At 44.0% G+C, this 24,827-nt stretch overlaps 2 protein-coding genes across 5 annotated transcripts; both read left to right on the top strand.

Annotated features, from left to right (window-relative positions):
* Positions 1–19: 19 nt before the first annotated feature.
* On the top strand, positions 20–12,562 carry TRIM13 (tripartite motif containing 13). 4 transcript variants are annotated; one of them, XM_051619795.1, is made up of 2 exons: positions 20–210; positions 11,205–12,562. In XM_051619795.1, exon 2 carries the CDS (start codon positions 11,208–11,210, stop codon positions 12,435–12,437), a length of 1,230 nt encoding a protein of 409 aa, XP_051475755.1. In that variant the 5' UTR covers positions 20–210; positions 11,205–11,207; the 3' UTR covers positions 12,438–12,562. The 4 variants fall into 4 exon arrangements, with proteins under 4 accessions (XP_051475755.1, XP_051475770.1, XP_051475779.1 ...); XM_051619810.1 differs by lacking the exon at positions 20–210 and adding an exon at positions 7,121–7,186; XM_051619819.1 differs by lacking the exon at positions 20–210 and adding an exon at positions 7,452–7,570.
* A 309-nt stretch (positions 12,563–12,871) lies between these two features.
* Positions 12,872–21,755, top strand: KCNRG (potassium channel regulator). Its single transcript, XM_051619831.1, has 2 exons — positions 12,872–14,714; positions 16,579–21,755. Exons 1-2 carry the CDS (start codon positions 14,137–14,139, stop codon positions 16,829–16,831), a joined length of 831 nt encoding a protein of 276 aa, XP_051475791.1. The 5' UTR covers positions 12,872–14,136; the 3' UTR covers positions 16,832–21,755.
* Positions 21,756–24,827: the final 3,072 nt, after the last annotated feature.

Raw genomic sequence — 24,827 nt, 5'->3', positions numbered from 1 at the left:
TCAGTGCAGCTCTCATCCCTGCACCCATCTTGTCTCCCTCCGGCTGAGCACCCTGAGAGCAGCTAGTGACAGCTGGGTGTCACATTGGGTCGTGCAGAAACAGTGGCAGAGATGTACGTGTGCCCCAAGTGAAGGCTCTGGCGCAGGACAAAATCAAGCAGATAACAACGTTGGTCCGGTGGAAGTAAGCCAAAGGCAGCTGGTCAGCTGGTAAGAAACATGGCTCGTTTGTATGCTTTCCTTGGAGGATGAGGTGAGCAATTCCAGCAGGATAGTACTGTATGTGTAAATGGGCTTGGCAGCCTGTTCAGCACATATTTGAACACTAAAGCTTTTACAATGCACAAAGAATTGCCCCAAGGAAATTAAGATCTGGGCTCCAATATTTGGAAGTATAATTGTGCTTGGTAATGAAGGGTTAATTCAGCTTCTGCCTTTCCTGAATGTGCATTTCTTTCACTGGGGAGGCCAAGTATTTAGGACCCTCCCACACTGGAAGCAAAATTATGCTCAGCATGCCTAGACATGTTTTGTTTCTCAAAGTTTTTTGACTTTATTTCCTTGAACAGTAGCAGCAGAGACATTTTGTCTGGGAGCCATGTTAGAAGGACAGGGAAACAGCCAGTCCCATCCACTTCAAAAATGCAGGTGTATGTGAAGGTCCTGCTGAAAGAAAATGATGGTCATTGACTTGTTTTCTTCTCTAGCTCAAAGCTTTATTCACAAAATACAACTGTCTCCCATTAGCCCTGCAAAGCAGATCTGGCTGCAGACAAGCATGTTTCAGAAAGGTTCCCTGATGCACCAAATTTGTGAGAGAGAGGGGAAGTCTCTCCGGTTGTTACAGCATGTAACACAACATGGCTAAACAGTTCTCAAAAAAATAACTTCTCTTCACTCTGGTTGTAAAAACCACTGGGGCTTGCTTCTCCACTGCCACAAGCTTTGTGGAGGCACTTACACCTGTGAAAACCAATGAAAAATGTGGTTATTAAATATGCTGGAATGGGTTTAGTGATGTGTCCATGCAATTTGCACAGAAGTGAATGATGGTGCAGGACTGGAAAATCAAGGTTTGTTTATTGAAAGCAGTCCTTCCACTCCCAGGGTCAGGCCTGTGGTTTGGAAGATGATCCAGACAAGGTCTCAGATGAAAAACAGGTTGTGCTTGTACTTTTGAAATCTTCATTATAACGTGTTCTTGTGAGGATTAACTTTCTGTAGGAAGTCTTCTGTTTTATACAGTTAATCTGATGTTTGCCAAGTCACAGAAGAAATTGTACATGAAAATTAATTTTGTTCCTTATTGTTCTACTTACTTTGGAGGTGACTTCTTTCCTCTTTATGCAAAATAAGCAAAACCTGCTGGAGCAGAGCTTTGATCTGCAGGCAATCACAAACCTCATTAAAACTGACAGGCACGCTGACCATGCTTTGTGCAGGAAGGAGCAATTAAGTTCTTTTGTGCCACAAGACAGCTAAAAACTAGAAACTGCTGCCCACGGCACAGGCTTACATGGGCAAGAGCTGAGATGAGCTAACTCGTATGAGCAAGCACTAATTTGGGGAAAGTCAGAGATTTCTCCAGGGACTGCTTGCAAAGGCGGCAGCAAGAGCACAGATTGGTTGCAGCTGTGTTTGCCTGTGTGCATGTCCGGGACCGGAAACACCAGGCCAGAGCCAGCAGACAGTGGGAGAAGCAGTGGTGCATGGCCCTGAGAAAAAGCCAAGGGACAGCTTCTTCTGGGCAGGCATCCTGGCTAGAGCAGCAAACTTGGACTGCTGCGCAGTGCTCCCTCCCATTTGCTTCCTCTGCGTGCAAGGAAATGGGACGTGGCTGCACATTCTTTGTAAATAAATAGGATTATGCTAAGGAGATAACGGAATTCATAATCGATCCCCCCCTGTCCCCCACAGGAAAATCTGGTAAACTGTTAAATATTAGTTAACTGTGTGGGTCAAAGTTCTGTATGTAAAACTACAGAGCTTTTCAGTACTGCTGAAGCATCGGGGACCCTGTAGATATCAAGGCAGTCTCTGAAATTCAGGCCTCAAAAGAAGCACTTGATCATTTCAATCACTGACAATCCTTCATGGATTTTTAATGCCTGGTATTTCTACAATGCACATTAAAAGTAGCTTTTATGGAACCATAACAAGAAACTGCTTTCTCTGATCCCTCGGTTGGAGTGTTTAATATAGTCCAGATGTATCTGTTGAAAAGAAATAGAGTCAGATATGATATAGTTGTGAAATGTTTATATGTGAGTAAGGTGTTTGATACACGGAGCTATTCTGAATAGTTTCTTTATTTGTATTATCTTACAGCATCTACTGAGATGCTTACAAAGCCCTTGAAGATCTCTTTCTTTAGGTCCCCACAGCAACTGCATTATACATCTCAGGTTGTCCCTCTCCACGTGAGGGTGTGCTCCCAGCAGCACAGCTGAATAAAGTAGAGTGCTTTAAGAAGTCACTGTCCTGACACCAGCATGTGCTCTGTTTGTGCTTTGACACCACTGCAACAGGACGTGAAGCCTCAGCCTCCTTTCAGTGGGAAATAAAAGGCAGACTTGCAGCCAAGGATAAGACTGGAAAATGCCCTCAACTCACCTCTTTTCCTTGGTGTTTCACCCTAGGAGACAATTACAATCTGATAGGTCTTTGGTAGCAGGGCTTCAGAGAAGCCTTACTGATGGGGGAAAAGGAAAAAAAAAAGCTAAAAAAAAGAAAAAAGCTGCTTTTAACTCCAGCTACATTTATAAATCAGGTTTTTTTGTCAGACATCTTCTCCAGCACAGCACAGGGGGTGCTTGGGGCCCAGAATGAGCAGCTGGTGTGGCTGAAGGGGAAGGCTGTGTTACTTTTGGCAGCAGCATTGGCAATAGGTGGCTGGAAGCATTTGTGAAATTATGGCCTGTGGGGGCACTTCTGGTTTATGCTGATGTGTGTGCAGTGCGTAGGCTGCCACCGAAACAGGCCTTCTTGCTGGCTCTTTTTGGCATTGGTGTGTGTTTGGCTGAGGGATCAGCTGGCTGCCAAATTGATCTTGCTGAAAACTTTTTTTTTCTTTTTTTCCCCCCCTTTTTTTTTTTTTTTTTTTTTTTTTTTTAAACTGGATTAGCTTTCAGCTCTGTTGGCAAGCAGATCTAGCCTAACATGTGGCCGCATGAAAGTCAGAGCCAGCGGAGAGGAGACATCAGGAAAGCATGACTAAGGGAAGAGAAAAGAATGGAATTATCTCTCTTGCCAGTAGCACAGTCTCAGCTTGGCTTAACCCCCCCATGAATCTACCTCTCAGGGTAACATTACCTGTTACAGCTTGAGTCACTTTAATGGCTTTCTTCCACAGAACAGGGAAAATCTTGTTCCTCTTTTCCTCATTCCTCTGATGTTAGACCTGATGAATGTCTAATCTTGCACTGAACTGGTTTAGCTTGTTGAATCAGCAGAAAACTAACCCAGGCAAAGAAAAGGGAGTAGCGTTCTGCTGGTTTAGTGGGTTGAATCAGCTTGGTAAAGCATCTGCCAAGTGTGGCAGAGCTGGTACAGGCAAGGAGGGCAGTCACAGAGGCATGAAGTCGCCGACTGAACCACAGCATACAGCTTTGGTCTCCAGAAATCTCCTGTCATAATGCTTAGAAGAGCCATGATCTGGGTTTTCTCCATAGTTTAAAGATGAAAATAGGCTCTATACCTTTGTCTTACAGTAAACACAGTGTTTGTCTTGTAAAGCTGGAAGTTGCCACCATTTTATAATTCCCTCTAAACTCCTAGCCCTGTATTTTGATCTCTCCCATATAGTAATATAATAATTTTGGTTGGGAAAGACATTTAAGATCATCAAGTCCAACCATTAATGTAGCACTGCCAAGTCCAGGACTAAACCATGTCCCTAAGCACCACGTCTGCATATCTTCTAAATACCCCCAGGGATGGTGATGCAACCACCTCCCTGGGCAGCCTATTCTAGTGGTTGTTAACACTTCCAGTGAATACATTTTTCCTAATATGCACCCCTGGCACAACTTGAGGATGTTTCCTCTCATCCTATCACTTGTTACCTGGGAAAAGTGTCACATGGGTAAGTGACATTTATCCTACCACTTCTCATCAAGATGGGCCTTTCCTTTGAGCCTAGATTTCCCTTGGGTTTGTTTCCTTATTAAATATGGAAATGCTGCCACAAATCTACTCATGCTCTTTTTCATCATCTATAACGTTTCTCTGAAGTTTCACCAAATGGCCTCTGGTGCTGCTTTGGGAAGACACTCTCTGCTCTAAGATGTGGGAGTGCAAGCTCCTCTGCAAACCACTATTGAAAAACCTCTATAAACAAGAAAGTGTTCACAAAATGCTTACAGAATCATAGAATCATTTAGGTTGGAAAGGACCCTTAAGATAATCGAGTCCAACCACAAACATAGCGCTGCCAAGTCCACCACTAAACCATGTCCCTAAGTGCCCCATCTACACATTTTTAAAATACCTCCAGGGATGGTGACCCAACCACTTCCCTGGGCAGCCTGTACTAGTGCCTGACAACCCTTTTGGTGAAGAATTTTTTCCTAATATCCAATCTAAACCTCCCCATGCCATTTATATAGATAGATAGTATAGAAAGATGGATTTGTATGTGTGCAAAATGCTTGTGTGCAACGATATCAGTCAACGGAATGCCCAAAATGTAATTGATCATGCTCAGGACAGCCATGGTACACTTAAGTACCAGTGCTGGCTGGGCACTGACTCTAACCACCAAGCACAGAAATCCCATGCTGTGTTTGCCCTGAAGTTTAAGCTTTCATCTTTGGCAGAAACAAGCCCAGGGAAGGAGGAACAAGAGCATATTGAGGTTGTGCTAATGAAGAAGAGATAATCCCAAGTGTGCAGGCGTCCAGTCTCAGGTCTTTCATTTATAAGGAGACAGAGTAGGACCAGCTGAAACAATTAAGGGAGAATAAAATGTACACTAAAAATATATCAGGAAAAAGTTACACAATACGTACATTAATTTCTAGTGAGTGAGGAATCGAAAATGCCATGTTGTTGTGAATAGCTTTAACCATAACCTTAAAGAGATTAGTGGAATCAGGAAATTCTTGATATAAAAATGGCTATTGGGAAAGCATGGACAAGGGGTTCTTGGGAAACATGAAAGTACAAGTATTGGGATGTCACTTGAATGTGATTTGGATAGTTGAGGAATGGATTAAGCCATCACTTTTCAGAAACTACCTGGAATTACTTGTTTTTAATAAATGGCAAAGAAGATGCCAGACATTTAAAAAGAAACAAGCAAACAACTGAAGTGCATCTAAAGGTCTTGGTAGCTTTTGTGCAGCAACTCCACCTTCCAGGACCGTTCTCCCATAGATAATGGATGAAAAGCCCAAGTGCATGAGTACTTAGAAGGAGATCTTAAAAAATACTTGTCCTTGGTTCCTGCTGAGTTTGGCTGAGATGGCAGGCCAGGTTGCATGGATGCCGAAGGAGAGTGCAAGGGACCAGCCCTTAGGATCTATACTTGCTGGAATTGGTGTTGAAACCCCATTGTAACCCCTAAACAAAGTCTCATTCGCATCCCAAAAGGTCTGCCTGAGAGGATGGAGACAACGCTGATGGTCTCCATATGGCCTGCATGTACAGTGATTGAGATAAGGATGGAAGGGCAGAGGGGGGGAGGTCCTCTCCAGCTGCTCAGGCTCATGACTCAATGGTGGGCTTGGGGAGCCTCACTGACAGCAGCTCTCCCCCGTTTGCTGGCCCAATGCTGGATCAAGGAGTTCTGATTTTCTATTATCTATTTCTCTAAACTTTTCTTCTCCTACTCTCTCTCTCTTTACCTTTCTAACATCAGTAAGTAACACAAGGCCTAACCATGACTTTTTCTCTGGTTGTGCAGCTTAAACATATATGTATTATACTCTTGTGATCTAATTGTCAGCCTTTATGATCATGCAGCCTAAGATAATAATTGAAGTATCCATATTCCTTCTGTAGTTTTAATTAAACCTAATATTGAAATACAGACCTTGAGTGTTGTTTCACCTTGTTGTGCTCAAGGGGTATCAGATGCTCGAGCATTTCCTCAGACCATGACATTTTAATCACTCTCTCTGGAAGGGCCAGGTCTGAGACTAAGGTTGGATCCAGCTGCACCTGGGCTCCTCTCTGAGAAGGAGTTCAGAAGGTAAGGGGATCCAATCTGAATCCCTCTGGGTTGCCCTACTTGGGTCATGACAGAGGGAAGGTGAGGAAGCAGGTTTACCAATGACACCAAGCTGGGTGGTGTGGTCAGTATGCCAGAGAGATGGGATGGCATCCAGAGGGACCTGGACAAACTGTAGAAGAGGGCCCAGGTGAACATTATGAGGTTCAACAAGGCCCAGTGCAGGGTCCTGCACCTGGGCGAAAGCAACTAGAGGTATGAATACAGGCAGGGGGAAGACATGCTAGAGAGCAGCCCTGTGGAAAGAAACCTGGGGGTACTAGTGGATGAAGAGCTGGATGTGATCTGCCAATGTGCAGTTGCAGCCCAGAAGGGCAAGCACATCCTGGGCTGCATCGAAAGAAGTGTGGCCAGTAGATGGAGAGAGGTGATTCTGCCCCTCAATTCTGTCCTGGTGAGGGTCGTTGCGGGCAGATGCAGGATCCCTCCTGGGCTGTTTCCCTGGGACCAGCAGGTGTTATTCTGGGAGCCCTGTGTGGGCTTGACAGGCCGCATCACTCTCCAACAGATTCGCTAGCAGGACACGTACAAAGAGTGCCTTACAGCAAAAAAGGAACGTGTCTCCCTGCTTTGTGAAGCGCACGGGAATCTCTGGCTAAAATGAGGCTGTTTCTCTCGCAAGGGCGCTCAGGAGGTGGGAGATGCGGAGCGGGGTGGCCGCCCCGCCGCGCTCCTCCTTCGCTGCTCAACTCGCGCCGGGAGCCGCCGCCTCGAGCCTTCGTTTGGCGGAGTGAATAAACAGCGGAGACCCGGGAGTGTCTCGGCGGAGGCACCGGAGCCTGCTCCGCGCTGCAGACCGAGGCCGCCGCCTTCCGCAAGCGGCGTCCCCCGCCTGGCCCCGCTCCCCGGCTCCCGCTCCCCGGCTCGGCCGCCTCGGGGCTCCCGCTGTCGCTCGCCGGCGGGCGGAGGCGGAAGAGCCGCCGCGGCTCCTGCCCCGGGGACGGGGCGGCCAAGGTGGGTGGACGGACCCGGGCCGTGCCGGCGGGCAGCAGCTCCCGGGGGGCGTGTGGCGGGGCGGCCGGCGGTGCCGGGCATGGCCAGCTGCCGCGGGCCGTGCGGAAGGCGAGCCGGGCGGGCCGGGCCCGGGGGCGGGAGCGGCGGCCGGCAGCGCGGGGCCCGGGGGGGGGCGGCGGCTGGGGCTGGCCGGGCAGCCCGCTCCCTCCGCGGCCCTTCGGCCTTCCCAACAGCCCCGGCCCGCCGGGTGAGCGGCGGGGCTGGCGGCGGCCGGAGGGGCAGGCCCGGCCGGGCCCGGGAAGGCCGCCGCGCGGGGAGGCGGCGGCCGCCTCCGTCGCCGCTGGTTTCGCTCGCAGCCCTGCCCCCGCGGAAGCCCCGCTGCCGGTTCGTGCTTTGCGGGGCTCAGGGTGACTCCGAGGGCCGCCCTCCCCCGAGCAGCCGTGCCCGACGGAGCCGCCGTGAGCGCCGGGGAGAGCACGGCCGGCGGCCGGGAGGCGCGGCCGGGCCTGGCGGAAACGCCGTCCTGGCGGCGGGTGCCAGGGCCCCCGCTGGAGGAGCGGGGCCGTGACCAGAAGCCCTGAGCAGGGCCCCGCCGGGATGGAGGAGCGAGGAGGCGAGCGCCGGAGCGTGCCCGGGCTCGGCGGGCTGGCAGGCGGTGCGGGTGGAGCGGCGTTCCTGGGGCTGGAGCTGCCCGTTTCCCCAGGCCTTTCTGGCTTTCTGAAGGCTGAGCGTGGGGGATCTACCTGGTATTCCTGGAAAAAAACCAAAACCCTGCTGTCCATGAAATAGCAGGTTTAAAGCCCGGCCGCTTTCCTGAGCGTTGTTTTGGCCGCCTGCCTGCCTGCTGCACCTGGAGGTCAGTTGTTGCCGTGTACGCCGACCCTCCGGGAGGTGACGGTTCCCCTAGATGGGGTGAGCAGAGTTTTTAGATTGTTGCTGCTGGAAGCGAGAGCTCCCCTCTGCCTTCCTCCTGCCGTGTCTGCGCAGGAGCCCTTTTGGGGAAGATTCAGCACATCAGTCTGACAGAAGACTGGGGAAATGGCTCGTAGGAGCTCCTTGGGAAGGAAAGGAGACGAGACCTCTCTTGACTAACTTAGTTGTTTGTGGAAATGTAGCCTGGCTCAGTCGAATTTTATTTAGAATACTTGCATGCCATTTCAGGAAGCTTGTAATTCAAGAGCTATCTTTTTGTTTGACGTTTGGTGAAATTCTGGTTTTGCTTTCAGCTTGCTGCTTCCTGAGAAGCCCAGCTTCTGTGCTGAGAAGCATGCTAGATGGAGTGTGGGAAAAAGCTGCTGTGGTTGTTTTTGGCGTTTAGGGTTCGATTTGTCTTGCCATTCTTCTTCCTGATGGTACAACTGTGCAAGTTTCTGATGGGTGGCATTTGCGGGATTGGTAATTTATGTAGCTCAGGTGAAGGAAGAAACCGCTGTGCCTTTTGGTTCATCTGCTACAAATGAGGAATTCCAGACCCATCCAAGCCTGGATCAGAAGTTACACAGAGAAATTTCCAATGGAAAAGCTGAAATATTGCTGTCGTTCCCCACACAAATATCAAGTTGCTAATACAAAAGGATGTTTTAAAATCCACAGGCAACTTACTCTTTGAAATTAATGCCCTAAAAAAGGCAGAAGTTCAGCTGTCCCAACCAGTCATGCAAGTTTTCACTGTGTATTTGGTTTGCTGTTGCAGGTGGCATTGTAAGAGGGGGAAAAAACAAAGCTCATAGACTTGCCCGTTTCTTTTTTTTTAAATCCTAAGTTTTAATGATGCCATAGAATGGTTTTGAAATTCAGTTATATTTATAAAGTATAATTATTTAGTTGGATGAGTGGGATTGGAATGCACTAGGACACTTTTATTTAGATCATGTAACCTTTTTGTATACGCTTTTTGTATTTTTAGGAGCCTGCAAGTCTTCAGTATTTGTCCTACAATTTGGTGTAACGTGTTGTAGTAAGTGTTTTCTGCAATGGTTTGCAGTCCTTACTGTCAGGCCTGCAAAGCTGCTTTTCCAGCTCCCTAACTAAGAAGTAAAATCCTTCCTGGTAAAGGAGATGGACCAGAGCAAATATTGTCTGCACTGTGAATTTCCATTCACTAAAAGATTGAGAGCTATCATTTTAGTTTTGTGCTCTCAACACATGAGCAAAATTATTTTTGTGCTACTGTGGCTAAAGGCTGTGAGTACAAGTTGGAAAGAGGGAGCTATTCATGAACATGAAGATTCGAGGTTATGGGGGCAAAGTCAGCCTCTTGCTGTCATTCCATTCTTTTTAGCAGTAGGAAGAGGACAGATGGGAAGCCTTGGTTGTCCTAGCATTGAGAGGCACTTCAAATTTACTTTCTTCTCACAGAAAATGAAACTTCTGAATGGGATGTGGAGTCCTATAGGAAACCTTAGTAAGTGAAGTCATTGGACTGTTATTCTGGGGCTGTGTCCCTAGCTATAATGGTGGCCTTCATATACCTGATGACCTTAGTCCTGAAGATGAGTAGAAAAGCTGGCAACTTTTCCAAGCTATCCTTAACCAAACAATCAGGGGGAACACCTCTCCTCCTCTTCACTGACAAAGCATGGGAGGCTTGCTTATACCTCTCAAGAATGTCTCTTTTACTGTGGAGTCTTGCTGGGACTGTATCTGTCCTCTTGTGAAAAAAAGATCTTGCCTTTCTTCCCTGTGGTTGTATTTGCTTTGTTGATGATTTTATTGCTCTTCTTGTCCTGTGCAGCATGGAACTTCCTTTGCAGCTCTCCTCTTGGTTCCCATGTTTGCCACTTCACATCTCTTTGAGGGAACAGGAACCTTAGTAGTAACATCAAAACTAATTAAAAGAGCTCGTTCATATGCCTTCCTTTCATAAGACTACTTTGACCCACTTTTTAATGATAGAGCTTTTAATTTATAAAATGAATTTTATTACATACATGTATGAATATATATTGTATAGTATGGAAGGAATTTATACAAGGGAAGCATCTGTCTAATTATAGTTCAAAACTAAGTGTTGGAGAGTTTTGGCTAATACAAACGCTCACCCATTTTGTTTTTTGTTAGCTACTTGTTTTTTTAAAGCATAAGGTGTCTGCGTCTGAGAACTTGGCTCTGGGTAGAGGCACTAGGAAGGTAGTGGGCTGGGTCCCTTCACTGGGACTTGGCAGTACAAAGAAGTACATGATAAATCCTCTTCCTGTAGGTCCTGTCCACAAAAAAGAAATTGCTGAGGTGGGAATACTGTGAGAATGGAATTGGAAGTAGAGATGGCAGATGAATGAAAAAAGGTTAACAGTTTTGGTTTGTGATGGTTTATCAAGGGTTATGGGCAGGTTTTTAAAGTATTTTATCTTCATGCTGAGTAGCTCAAGGATAACACATTCTCTTGGTTATTTAAAAATACTGTAGAGGCAAGAGAAAAGCTCACTTTTAAAGTGAGTGGTGACTCCCTTTTATTTTTAGGCAGAGCAAAGAGCTGTGTTTCACATCCTGTAGCTGAAGAAATTCTGAAGCTGGGATTTTTCAGTCATCTTCATATTCCCTTCTTACAGTAGTGTGCATGGAGTTTGAAACTAAGCTTTAGATGAGTTGAGCAAGTAGAGAGTGATCAAATCTTAGCAGGGTGTATCAGCTGGGTATCTTCTGTGAAAAGCCAGTTTCTGAGTATTGCATCAGTGAGGAAGGATGTAAGTCTTGAACTGTTGTTATGAGTACATGAGTTATTTTCATTCAGAGTTCTTGCTGGGTTTGGCAAGCCTTCTTTTCCAGCATTTCTGGTTGAGAGTCCAAAAAATGGTTCTGCCTGGGCACTGAGCTGTTCTTGTGCCTGCCATCTGGTGGCCAGATACCACAGCTAACTGGACTGGCTGCAGGAACCCAGCTGAAGCTCTGTCTTAAGGATACCGGAGAAAAAAATAGATCCTTTTCTCACTGAGCTGTGTCTCAGGTGGAGATGGGCTTTTTTGCATAGTTTCCCTGGAGGAGAAATACATCCTGTAACTATCTTTCTTCTCTTTCCTAGGATATGATGGAGCTCCTAGAGGAAGATCTCACCTGTCCCATTTGCTGTAGCCTCTTTGATGATCCTCGTGTCCTGCCTTGTTCACACAATTTCTGCAGAAAGTGTCTGGAAGGAATTCTTGAGGGAAATGTGCGGAATGTGCTTTGGAGGCCATCCCCTTTCAAGTGCCCCACGTGCAGGAAGGAAACTCCAGTTACTGGAGTCAACAGCTTGCAAGTCAACTACTCTCTGAAAGGTATAGTGGAGAAATATAATAAAATCAAAGTAACTCCAAAAATGCCTGTGTGCAAAGTGCACAGTGGGCAACCCCTCAACATTTTTTGCCGGACAGACATGCAGCTGATCTGTGGGGTTTGTGCCACCCGTGGTGACCACACAAAGCACATTTTCTGTTCTATTGAAGAAGCATATTCCCAGGAGAAGAGGGCTTTTGAAACTCTGTTTCAGGGCTTTGAAACCTGGCGCTGTGGAGATGCCCTCTCGCGGCTGGATACCTTAGAAACCAGTAAGAGGAAGGCTCTGCAGATGCTGTCCAAAGATTCTGACAAGGTGAAAGAGTTCTTTGAGAAGCTGCAGCACACACTGGAGCAGAAACGAAATGAGATTCTCTCTGACTTTGAGACCATGAAGCTTGCAGTGATGCAGGCCTACGATCCAGAAATCAATAAACTGAACACAATTCTGCAAGAGCAACGGATGGCTTTTAACATTGCAGAGGCCTTCAAAGATATCTCTGAACCCATTATATTTCTGCAACAGATGCAGGAGTTCAGGGAAAAAATCAAGGTGCTTAAAGAAACCCCTTTACCTTGTTCCAGTGTGGACATTAGCTCTACAATGAAGAGCTTTGATACCAGCCAGTGGAATGGAATAAAACTAGTTGATGTGGACAAGCTTTCCTTGCCTCAGGAAAACAACACTCTTAAATTCAAGATTCCCTCAGTCTTTTCACGCAGATTTATACTGACCTCTCTTATTTGCTTGCTTATTCTTGCTGTCACCAGAATGTCCTTTGTGGAGTCAGTCGTTGACAATCTCCAGTGCTGGAAATCTCAGTTCTTTACAATTAGCTTGTCCTATTTGGCAGATACAGTGGAGATAGCAGATCATGCTGTCTTTTACTGGGAACAGATGACAGATGGAGCTTCACTTCTAAGAGAAAAGTGTAAAAACTATACGTTGGTTGTACTGGATAATGTTGCCCAGTTTGTGTGCAGATATAAACTGTTGTGAAGTTCCTACTGAAATATCAGAATGAAGAGAGATCTGATGAAGAAAACATAGAACTTCTTGAAATTAATTGATTTTTTTAAGACTTCCATTCAAAACATTCAAAGATTAAAAATATTTCCAAAACATTCATACTGTTCATGTAGTTTGAGCACTGATAAAGAAGGTCAAAGGGACCTTTGAAAGACACATTGTTTCTGGATTTTCCTTTCAGTGGTGATTATGGGAATATTACTCACTGTAAATAATTTTTCTTACCAAAACGTAGGGCCAAACTGCATCCTTATTTTAATGTTACTGTAATTGTAGAATAAATTACTTCCCTAAAGGTCATAGTTGAAAAAAAATTTTCTCACTGGGAGGTGGTTTGAAAAGAGGAGGAACAGTTGTGGTTGAGAAGAGCGCTGTACTGAGAGGCACGTTAAGGACTGCCCTTCCACTGCAAAATACAGAGTGCATCATGCATGTTCTGCAACCACTTTCTATGTGAGGAAGTTACTTCTCACTTGACATAGAGACGTGTTTTTTTTTTATAACCAAATGTTGTAATTATCATGTGCATTCAGGTTGTAGGGCAGATGGTTCGACTTGGTGATCTTGAAGGTTTTTTGCAACCTTGTTGATTCTATTATTTTACTGTAGATATGGTGATTGTTTACATGTTCTATACAAAAATACATCTTCAGGGCAGGCATAAATTCTAAGCGTAAAGAAAAATCTGTTGAGGCTGATAAGAACAAGCTGGAAGACAGTGCATAGTTTGCAGCAACAACTTTGCAAGTTGTTGGCGTACCTGAGCTGTCCTGTTAGTTCCATGTTTTCCTGAAGCCACACTTTGTTAAAAAAGTCACCTTAATGTAAATGTTTCAGTGCAGTGAAGGCGTGCCTGCCTCAGCCACAGGACGGCAACTTGTGCTTCAGCTTGCAGAAGTGGCAGGTAGAGCAGTTCTTCTCCACTCTTGATCTGTCCCGCCAGATCATAATTCCAAAAGCTGGGAAGACTGATGGGATGATTCCTTGGGACAGAGCATGTAACGTGACAGTAGTATGGATGTTGTTGGTGTTTGGAAGTGCTTTAGCACTGGAACATATATAGGCTCTTCTGCCGTTACTGTATTTTCACATACCTTGTTTCAGGAGTGAATTGGATTTTTCTGAGTGTATTGACTTGGCGGTAGGATAACAGTGATTTAAAGTGAACTGTAAGCTTGAGTTCTCTGAAGTGCCCTTCTTTAAGAGCATTTGACACTAAAATGTATTGCTAGATTCACATCTAACCTCTTTTTGCAGTGGTCCTATGAATGTCAGTACGTAGAATGAGAAGAACTAGTTGACGTTTCTGGGAGACAAAGGTGTATTGCATGCCGTACTGTGGGGATATGCATTGGCTTCTTGCAAGGTGAAGGGAGTTGTGAGGGTCAATTCACTGTCTTCCAGTGCTTCATGCAAGCTGTTAATTTCAAAACCAAAACATTAAGTTCCAAGAACGGAAGTTTCCAAGCAACCAATCCCTGCAAACAAAACTACTGTACAATGATATTTACATCCTTGTTGCCTGGGAATCCTGCTGCTGCTCCACACCTCACTCCACTTGCTAAAAGCACTGAATGTTTCTTGCAGCTGCAGGTGGCTTCCAGTCCTGGAAAGACCAAGTCACAAACACATAGATCAGAGTTACAATTCTTGAGTGGCTGAGATAACAATGAGTAATCGAGAGGTGGTCGTTCTGAGTGTGGGAGGTGTGAGATTTGTAACCCAGGCTTCTACCTTGCAACAGTTCCCTGAGTCCAGGCTGGCACGGATGTTGAACGGTGATGACCGGGAATTTAAACTGGTGAATGGAGAGTTTTTTGTGGACAGAGATGGAACTTTGTTTAGCTACATCATGGACTTCTTGAGAACTCTCCAGGTCTCCTTACCTACTGATTTCTCAGATTATCAGAGGCTGCAGAGAGAAGCAGAATTCTATGAGCTCTACCCTCTGGTGGACCTCCTGAGCCAGGAGCACCTGCTGAAGCCGAGGCTGGAGATCTTGGAAGTGCGTTTTTCTGTCTTGGAGATGCAGGCCTTTTTCCGTATCTTTGGTTCCTGCAGTACCACTGTTGAGACACTAGCTGAACAGATCATTGTGTTTACAGGACAGCAGTCAGGACAGAGCTGGAACAGCCCTTTTTCCTCTCAGAAACCACTCGTTCCACTTCCTTTGGAAAGACCTTCTCATCACGACATGGTTTTTCAGTGTGGTACTGACTACTCTGCAGGTGACCAGTTTGTGGCCAGGTACCCTCCCTAGTGTGACTTCTTATTATGGAAATGTCTTTGTGACTTGTAGTTCATGAAATACATGCTGTGTGCTAGCAAAGCTCATTTTAAAGAAACAATCAGGCTGCTGTCTGAGACAAAAAGAGATATGTTCCATTTTTTTCTAGTTCTGAAATACCCAGTTCAGTTTCTGTTACACCAATTTGCCTGTTCTGCAACTTACTGTTCTCAGTGCTTGTTTTGGAGTTCTGCTGGGCCTTTCTCTCTGCCCTTTCTTCCTTGCTCGCTCTCTCAGGCTTTAGAACTTCATGGCATCACTGACCTTCTACAAGACCACACAGAGTAAAATGAAGCAAAGGAAACAAAAATATGGAGTGAAACTACTGGAGAAGCCTAAAATCTCCACTAGCTTGAGCTCCAAAAGACTTTCATGTGGAAAAGAGGAAAAAGAAAATGGCTAAACAGGGTTGAAAACACCAGTATAACTAAGGTTGCAATTCAGGTACTGGAAAGCTTTTATAGAGCCTTTTATTGGGGTGTGGGAGAAGGGGTAGGTTATTGACTATATGCTACACAGCAGGTTTCCTTTGAATTCAGAGCCAGGTTCTGTTTTTTATTAAGATCCCCATATATCAGTGATTTTTGTGATAGCAGTTCCATATTCTAATGACAACTTACCTTTTTTAAACATGCTTTTACTGGATGTCTCTATTGTATGGAGACGTGTTCTTACTGTAGAAGAAAATGTAACCTAATTTGTCCTCTGTGGCTGTTAGAACATCTGGAATTTTATGGAAATTTCATTGAAATAGTTCCAAAAGGACTGTTGTTTCTGCATATAGGAATCAACACAACAGTCCTTTGTTTATTAAAAAAAAAAATCAGTGAAGTTTATCTTTCTTCTAGCTTTCTTTAGCTAAGCAAGTAGAAGAAAAATTACTTTGCATTTGTGAAGCAAGATGCATTTATGTGTCAGACTTTAATTCTATAATGCATTACTGATTTTAATGGACTCACAATTGGTTGACTAGGTTACAGTGAGAAAAATATTCCTGATTGCTTCAGACTTGTTAAAAACTTTCCTTTGCAGAAAAGCTTATCTTGATTAATGAAAGAACTGAGGTTTGATGATGTTGCCTGCTGAATTTCTATCAACTTAGTCTTTGGTGACATGCACTCTTTTGCCTTTTTTGTGCTTTCCATGAATGTTTGATGTACTTTCTGTGAACTGTCGAACAGTTTCACTCCTGTCAGCTTTGTATTTTGTAATAGTATTTTTACCTGACTTTTACTTGACCTGTTCCACAAAATCTCTGGATAGATTCTTAAACTGTGCTTTATATCAAGTAAAATCATTTGAGGCAATGTGAAAATGATTTTCATACTTGTTACCACAAGACCTGCTGTACAAGGTAACTTTGCAATAAATGTCACTGTTTGTAGAAAGAGATCCTGTGCAATGAAAAGTGATGCTGTTGGGGTGAATGTGCCTTCACTGTGTCCTTTCCATCGCTGACTTTTACCTGAGGAGCTGTTGCAGCACTGCACAGAGCATGCCACTCACCTCTCCTCCATGAAATGAAATGGGATGGAGATTGTCACAGCTATTTCTTAAGGAAGTAAGGTTTGGTTTGAGGGTGAAAGAGAAGGGATTCCTCTCCATCATGTAAGTGGACAAGCAGAGAGTGACTGGCTCTTATAATGAGGGAAAGAGTTCAGTTGTCTTCAAAGGAGGAAAAAAATGTCCAGAACCTTGGTTGCTGTAAACCTGTGGCAATTGTGCTGACTTGCACCATCCAAAGACCTGGTTTGTTTTATTAAAAAATTTTATTCTGTCCTTCAAGAAGTAATTAAAGTGTTAACTGCTTTTTTCTTATTTTAGGTATGTTTCCATAAAGCCTGATAATAGAAAGCTGATTAATGGTACCAATGTGCTAGGCCTGCTACTTGACACTTTACTCAAAGATGGATTTCACCTCATAAGCACCAGGACAGTCTCCAGTGAAGAAAAAGTGGAATGCTACACTTTTGAAAGGATGAGAAGGCCAGCAGCCCTTACCATCACGGTGAACCAAAGCCTGGGGAGCTCCGGGGTAGCACAGGCAAGGAGAGGCCAAGTGCAGAAAGGGAAATAAAGCCTTTTCCTTTCATCTGTTGAGGGTGGAAGAGGGGTGTGTCAACACTGCTGGCCTTTTTTGTTGAGTTGTTTGAAACTGCAACTATTGAGGGAAGTAACAAACAAACAATTTTTTTTCCCCAAGTGTTGGGATAAAAAAAAAAAATTGCTTTCCTGCCTTTTACTGCTCCACCCTCTTCAGCTCTAAATAAAAGAACCACAGATTCAATACCGATTTTGTGGACCAGATTCCAGCATTTTCAAGAGTTGTTTTTGTTTATCTCTGCGGCTAAAATTGATAATAGGACTCACAAAAAACCAGCCCTTTGTTCTAGGAAACTGATTTTATGTTCTGTGCTAATCTGTAAGTAGGTTTTAAATGTGTGATAATACATGAAGAATTAACAGCTCGACACTACCATCATCCCACCAGTTTGGAGAAGTGGCTGAAGGAGGAATGCAAACCTCAGCAACTGAATGTTGCTTCTACTTTTGAAAGATACACATACCGTGGTTCTCTTGCAGTTCCCTGAAAGCAGCCTAATGGAAGCTCCCTGAGTTGTATTGCTGTGTGGCTGCAGCCATGAGAACGTGGCTTTGTGAAGCCACCACCAGTGTCCATGAAATAATGTGTTACTGTCTCTTGCAGAATGCTCCTCTGTTCTCTCCTCCCACTCTGAAGCCATTAAGCTGCTCTCCAGTGCTGAGAATTAAAACGATAAAGGTCTTTGTGAACAAAGGGTCAGTTAACTATAAAAAGAATGAAAATGTGATAAACAGTCCTTCAGATGGAAGAGTTAGTACAGTTTTAAACAAGATAATAGGATTTCTTAAAACTTTTTAAGTGCAAAACATGTTCAGGAGGAAGGTTTGGCAGAAGCGGCTCAAAGTCTTGGGAACGTTAGCCCTGTGCAGTGCTTTGTAAAGATGCCAAAATTAGCTCAGGTACCAGGAGAGGTAGATTAATGAGGCCATATAAATTAAGAACCTTTTGTCCTTCCTTCAAGACAGGGAAAGAAGACAGCAATAACTTAAAGGATTCATTATTTGAATCTGACTTTCGTTGTTGATAAAACACCATCCTTCCAAAGTTAAAACCAACTCTTTTGGGCTTTCTTGGCTGACTAATTAGATCTGGCTTTTCATTACCTTTAAAATGTGTATTTGTTGCTTAATTTGCAGCACTTAAGAACGGGGATGTGTGGTGGGAATCACACATCTGTTTCTTGCCCACAGGAGTTTCAGTGAGATGGGTCTTCCCAGACGGGTGGTGCCACTGTTGGACATCTCTTTTCTTCTGCCACCGCTGTAGTGAATTTTAGCTTGATACAATTTCAGAGCTTCAGTGGTATCAACAACACCCTCTTTGCTTGTTCTAGAGCTTCCTGGTTTGACAATTATGTGATGGTGGGACTGCAGCTCCTAAGCTGTTTACAGGTACATGTTGTACATGTGGTACATGTTGAGGAAGGTAAGAGTGGGTGCTTTTGGTTCAAATGGGGTTTCTGTCAGTAATGTCCCTATGTTCATATTCGTCTTGTAATACCGTTTTTACAGTGAGAATCATCGCTCACTGGAACAACCTCCCCAGGGTTGTGGTGAAGTTCCCATTGCTGGAGGTTTCAAGGTGCAATTGGACAGGGTGCTAGATAATCTCACCTGGGCTCCTTTTCCCATGAAGGCTTGGACCAGATGATCTTTTGAAATCCCTTCCCTGAGTTTGAGGTTGCTGACAGCAGCATTCAAGTGACACCAGGGACAAGCTCTTGTGATTGCTGTCCCGACAGGTTGTTGTACTACAAAGACAGTGCTGCTAGTTTTCTAAGTTTATTTTGAGGTCCATGTACTGACTTTACAGAAAAGTTCCCATTCCTCAAATTGGGATAAAACTGAAAGCAATAATGATGAGTACTGACTGAGTCAGCAACTAAATATTGTTGGCAGAGACTTACCAATTATAGCAAGAAACACAAGACAAAAGTGACAACTTTTTACAGGGAAAGGGGAAAAAAAAAGACTTGGGGCTGTATTTAAACATCAACCTTAAATGATGGCTGATAAGCAGCAGTGTAAACTGAGACTAGTTTCAGAACCCCTTGTAGTAACAAAATTAGTCTTCACCTACTGCAGAAGTAGTGAGGTTGTTTTCCTTGCTGTAGCAGCCACTTGGAAAAATTTAAAAAGCCCTGGAGCTTATGCCATTACTCGTGCTCCATAAATTGGAGCAAAATAAATATTTGGTACAGCCATTTCAATAGCAACTTGTGACAGGCAAGTGCTGAACACTTTCTGGTTTCCCTCATGGGTTTTTTTTTATTCAGCACAAACATAATTCTATGATGTGAGATTTTGGCTCTGGAAAAATACACCAGTGCAAGTTCCTGTCCTGTAAAGAGCCATATGTGCTTTACCTGGACCTTGTGTAATGACACACTGTGAGACTGCATCTTTTTGAAGTGAAGCACATGACTGTTAGCAAGTTTGGATTCCCATTTGGATTCCCAAAGTTCTCCTAGTGCTTAGTCTTCCTTGGCACTGAACTGAGAGAGGTTACCAGAGGAGGGCCTGGAGAGGTTAGTTGTGCACCTGCAGGGAACATGACTAGGCTCTTGTTCAGGGCTTTTGGTTTTTTTTGTGTGGTTTCTTTGGTTGTTGTTTTGTTGGGGTTTTGTAACTGATAGTTGCTTAAGTAAGTTCGAGGGCATCTGTGTCAGTAAGCTGGCAGACATTTGATGGAAGTGCCTGACTGAGACCCGTAGGGTAACGACTTTTAATTGAAGATGATTTTTTTCTTCAAAGGAAAGCACCTCTCTGGATTTCTTGGTGCAGAAAGTGGAAGCAGCAATGGTAGAGCTGGTGTAGCTTCAAGCTACAACTAAATGGCAGAGATCACAGTGGAAGGCCTGAAACTCTGTTTGCAGACAAATTAATGTAAACCCATCATCAATTTACCAGAACTTCAGTGGGCCTGGGTAGCTGCTGCCCTGCACCTTACAAGATTACTTAGGTTACTGTGAAGTGTTGCTGAACCAGGATGGCAATTTTTCTGTGCCTTTTTTGGAGTGGTACCAGTGCATCCCACAGGCACTGAGGTAGATACTTAGAAGCAGTAGTGGCCGGTATTTTTACTGCATTTTCCCTTTTGAAGTCCCCAACATGCAGGGATGCAGCAGAGAGCAAACTGTTGAGATGTGTCATCCCCAGGGGGGTTCCCAACAGTACGTTTCCACAGAAGGTAATGGCTGTACAAGCAGAAGTGAACTTGGCTGGTGGGAGCCCAGGTTAGCTACAAGTCTGTCTGGTCCGGTCAAAAGCAGATAATGTGTTGAACAGAACTTTCACCCAAATCTTGGCAGGCAAGTCAACTCCACTATCTCACAGTATGATCTCTGCTGGACTAGAGTGTACTGATGGTGACTCGGTCCTGCTTTTGCATACAGCAAAACCAGGAGCTCTGATAGCTCACATATACTTCTAGTTTTGATTACACAGGAAGGAGATTTCGAAACATTGAAACTTTTTTTTTTTCCCCCAGTAATTTTGGAATTTGTGATCACTGGCATGATCCACTTCTTCCAGTCATTGCCAGCTTTCTCAAGAGAATTCCTTTTCCCTAGGGAGGTGCAAAATTTGCTGATTTCAGCAAACTTACTGCTGCATTCGTCTTTTTATTCTTCCTTGGATTCTGCAAAAAAAAAGGCAAACTGCTCCACTGCCTGAGATGCTAGGGACTGACTGCCATAGTACTGGGGGGCAGCCTTCTCACTCTCTTCTGGAGAGTGGTGAGCTCTCTTCTGCTTTTGGACATACAAGCAGACTCCCAGTACAGTAAAATCACTGAAGATTAAAGAAACTAAAAAGGTAAGATAACACCATCATTCTGTCCCAGACAGACCGCAGTTTACATGGCAGTAGATAATTGAAATAACTTGGTCATCTCATCGTTTACTGCTAGACTTGCAAAATGCAGCTGATTTGGAAACACAACATCTAATTTCTCTTATATTTTCTTATTTTAGTCACTTTCCCCTCACTTACAGTTGACAGACTGTCAAGGGCTTTACCAATAAATTCTTGAGGTGCCTGTTGGATATCCCAACAGGATAGAAGCACCACACTTTTTCTACCCCTCTGTTCTTGCACCATGTTGACTTCCTTTCATAGTCATTGATTACATTTTTGTGCTTTTAAGTAACTTTTTGTCTGCTTCTTCACATACTGGGAAGTTCTCTTACGTCCTTCTTATCATTTTTGAAGACATGTCATTTACCACCTGAATTGTTCAGGAATCTGCTGATATCAGGGAGGAGAGAGTCTGATGTGAAACACTGTCCTGGTTTGAGCAAGGATGAAGCCAGTTTTCCTTTTGCTGATTTTTTTTTTTTCCCCCTTCAGTAAGCTTTCCTTTAACTAGTAGCAGAGTGTTCCAGCTAGGAATGATAATGGTGGGATGTTTTTCTAACTGCTGGATCTTCAAGGTTGCACCTTCACTCTGCCGGCTCAGACACTACGGGGAGATCTGTGACCCCCCCGTAGGAGGCTGAGTTAGACAGACAGCAAAATTGGCCAGAGATATTCCATTCCATATATCTATGTAAGCTCAGAGGAAGGTCAGAGATCACAGAAGACAACTTCCTTCCTGCTTCTTCTTCCCTTCTCTTCCGTCCATGGCCGGCGTCCGGGGAGGACTCCGTCCATCCAGCACCGTCGACCCCCCAGACTTGAGCTCTCCTGACCCTCATCACTCTCCGCTTTCTCCAGCAGCTCCAGGATTTTTTTCAGGACTGTTCACAGCTCAGGAGGTGTTGTGGGAGTTGCTGGGGGTGGGGGAGGCAATAGGGGTTCTGTACATTTCCTGAACACATTTGTATATAATTGTATATATATTTTTTTATCACTGGTGTTTAATTAAAGCTGTGTAGTTTAGTTTTCAATCCAGCAAAGTCTCTCTTTTTCTCTCTCTCCTTCCTTAACTGGGTGGGAGGGGGAGGGGATGGAGAGCATTGTTGTCAAACTGAGTCAAATGGTGACAAACACCTTCCTATTCTTTGGGTATTGACTTCAAAACAACAATTCATGAGGGTTTTAGTTCTTTTAAGAAGCACAGTCACTGCATTCATACAGTCAGTGCTCATAGATTGTATAATTGGTAAAGAAGAGAAATTTAAATAAGACTATTGCCATTGATACTATGCTTAGACTAAAAAAGACTGATCTCTCAGCACTGGTAAATTTTTCCCTTCACTAAATAATTCCAAACCATTTTTCATTTCCCTGCATAGCTGAATCTCGTGGAAATAGTAGAAGACTCCACCCTAAGATGCAGTTTATGAGGAATTAATACCCATAGGGCAGAAGAACGATGCTGGAGTAATTGAATCCTGCTCTGCTTCCACAGGCTTGGAAGTAGGGTTAGTAACTTCTGACTTTGGAGAAACTGTTGGAGAAACATTTCTCCACATTGGGCTGTTCCCACTTCTTACCTTCTTTGGGTAGTTTCTAGTTTCCTAATGCTCAAAAAACCTCCTTTAATCTGAGCTGAGTGAGGGGGATGTGCTTTTGTCTGGCTCTGGAGGGCAAAATTCTAAGGTATATCCAACACACAATATGGGTAATACTCCGTTTTGATCCTCAGCTGAATTCAGTACAAAAAGCCACCAAAGTGGATCAGCAGTCCTGTCTGAGATCACAACGGAGTGTTCAGAACTATGAACATTTATATATATATATCTATTTAACAATGTTCCCAGATTGCTGGAAAGTGATATTGAATATTCACTGGGAAACGAGCTGGGAATTATCCAAGAGGGGGAGGGCGACTCACTGCCTCTTACTTGTGATTTGTGCTGAACCATTGCCCTACTTTAACTTTACAAGGTTTATTTTTATTGATTTTCAACAATAAACAGTGGGAGTATCTACAATAAAAGATTTACAGCACATCACAAGGAAATGCAACTCCCCACCAAATACTATATTGATCTATTCCCAGACGCTACTGAAACAGCGTATAAAAGCCCAAATCAAGTCCAGAGATGGACAACTTCCTCTCTCTAGTGACAGATGAGTATGACTGTTCTGTCTTCAGAAAACAATAAAAGGGAAGGGAGTGACTCTGCTTCTTTGACTGTATCTTCAACAGCCCAGTTAAATCTGTCAACTCAGTGTAATCCATATAAATAAAGAATTTGGGAACCAAGGGAACTGCCAGTGTGTCTGAAGATTCCCATTCTTTGAAGTTGCCTCTCCTGCTGCATCAGGCCATAATTAGTCACAGAAGGCCTTGTTGTGACTGGAAAATGGATGGACCAACAATGATTTGAATAGTCTGGAACCGGCTGGAGATACGCCTGGAGCCCTGAATATTCTCAAATGGGTGGGTGGGATGTAAATCACTAGTCATCACATAAAATACAAATAAATCTGACTTCTACTGAAAAAAAAAAAAAAAGGAGTGTTGGTTTCCTAGACTATCGTGTAGTTTCTGCTGAAATAACCCCCTGAAGTGTGGTCTGATGTGTGAATTTTGTCAAGAATCCTTCTTCCATTTCTACTCAGTTTCCATTCTAATGCGATGGGTCAATAATTGGTGGCATCTTTCTGGTCAGAGAGATGATGAATGTAGCCCTAAAGGTTGGAAAGAATACTGTGTCCAAGTCTACTTTAGAGAATGAATTTAGGGCTTCGCTTTCTAAGCAACTTTCTGCTTCACCAGTCAGCTGAGTGCTTGGTGAAACTGTGAAGAATTAAGCATTGCAACATTGTTCCATCCTGATTCTCCATTGGGAAAAAAAGCTTGGAAACATCAAGTCTTGGCTTTTAGACTTTTGCTAGTACTTCGGAGTCAGGAACTCTATTTTCTTTGCATTTCAAAGGCAGTTTGTAGCTTTCACTGAGGGCCTTCTGAAAAGACTGGTCTATGGTTTTTGTGTTTGTTCCCCAGTGATAACTAAACTGAGTCACAAAATAATTGCTGACATACTGTTTTATTTGCAGAGCTGTATTCAACACTAAACAGAAGGCACGCTGGTCCTTCTATCTAATCACATCTTCTTTCTATGTCTTCAGCTCACTCTTTGTTTTGGTCACTGGTGGAATAAAGCAAAAGGCTACATGATAAAGGCAGGCAGACATCCAGAGAAAAAAGCAAACTCATTTCTTTCCCATTACAGAGAAGGTGTTAAGGAATACAATTAATCTGGAAAGAGTCGCTGCCTTTTTGGGACCAGAGATAAAACTTACTGGAGTTAAGGGGGAACAGTAAACAGAGCTGTCAGAAATGTCAGTGCCACCAGCTAAGGAAAAGCAGATCTTAGAGGAGTGACTGAATGGGTGGGTGAGAGCTGCTAAGGGAACATGGAAAAGGCACAGAATGACTTAGGTGCTCATGTGACTAGAGGGACATTTTATTTTTCCACGGTGTGTTAGGTGAGTGAATCTGCAAAACATCTTGCATCAATAGGTCACACACCTGAAGAACCAAATCTGTCTCTCAGAGGTAGTTTCTGCATTTGCACTATGAACTGGAACATTGCAGGATTCAGGCATAAGATGGGTTAATAATGTTAAAAGGCTTTTGGTGGCCAAATAGGCAAACTCTTAAGACCAGAATACCAGTACTGCTTTGGCAGCACTGGGGCTATAAGCCTCCTGGATCATTGCTGGATATGGCCTGGTGATGATCTTAGTTTCAATTCCAGTTGCAGTGTCGTGACCAGTTACCCTGTCAGGAAGTTCCAAATTTTCTATAAACTGGAAACCTTCTAGAACAGACTAGTTTACATTGTTTTCCCCATTTACAAATTGACCCTTATGCCATATAATTTTCCTTTGCTACCTATGATTGTTCAAAACCTTATCTTCTGAAGACGGGTCAGTAAATGGTGGATCCCTGAAACACATTAACAGCTTAATGATTAATATGGCTGTCAAGAACGTAAATGACAAATGGTACCTGTATGGCCCCTGATGTAACTGAGATCTTTCTGCCATCTTTGGTTAGGCTAACAATGTTT

This window comes from Apus apus, chromosome 1 (assembly GCF_020740795.1).
Source record: "Apus apus isolate bApuApu2 chromosome 1, bApuApu2.pri.cur, whole genome shotgun sequence".
In the NCBI taxonomy this organism is placed as follows: Eukaryota; Metazoa; Chordata; class Aves; order Apodiformes; family Apodidae; genus Apus; species Apus apus.
This window is presented reverse-complemented; position numbering and strand designations above follow the sequence as displayed.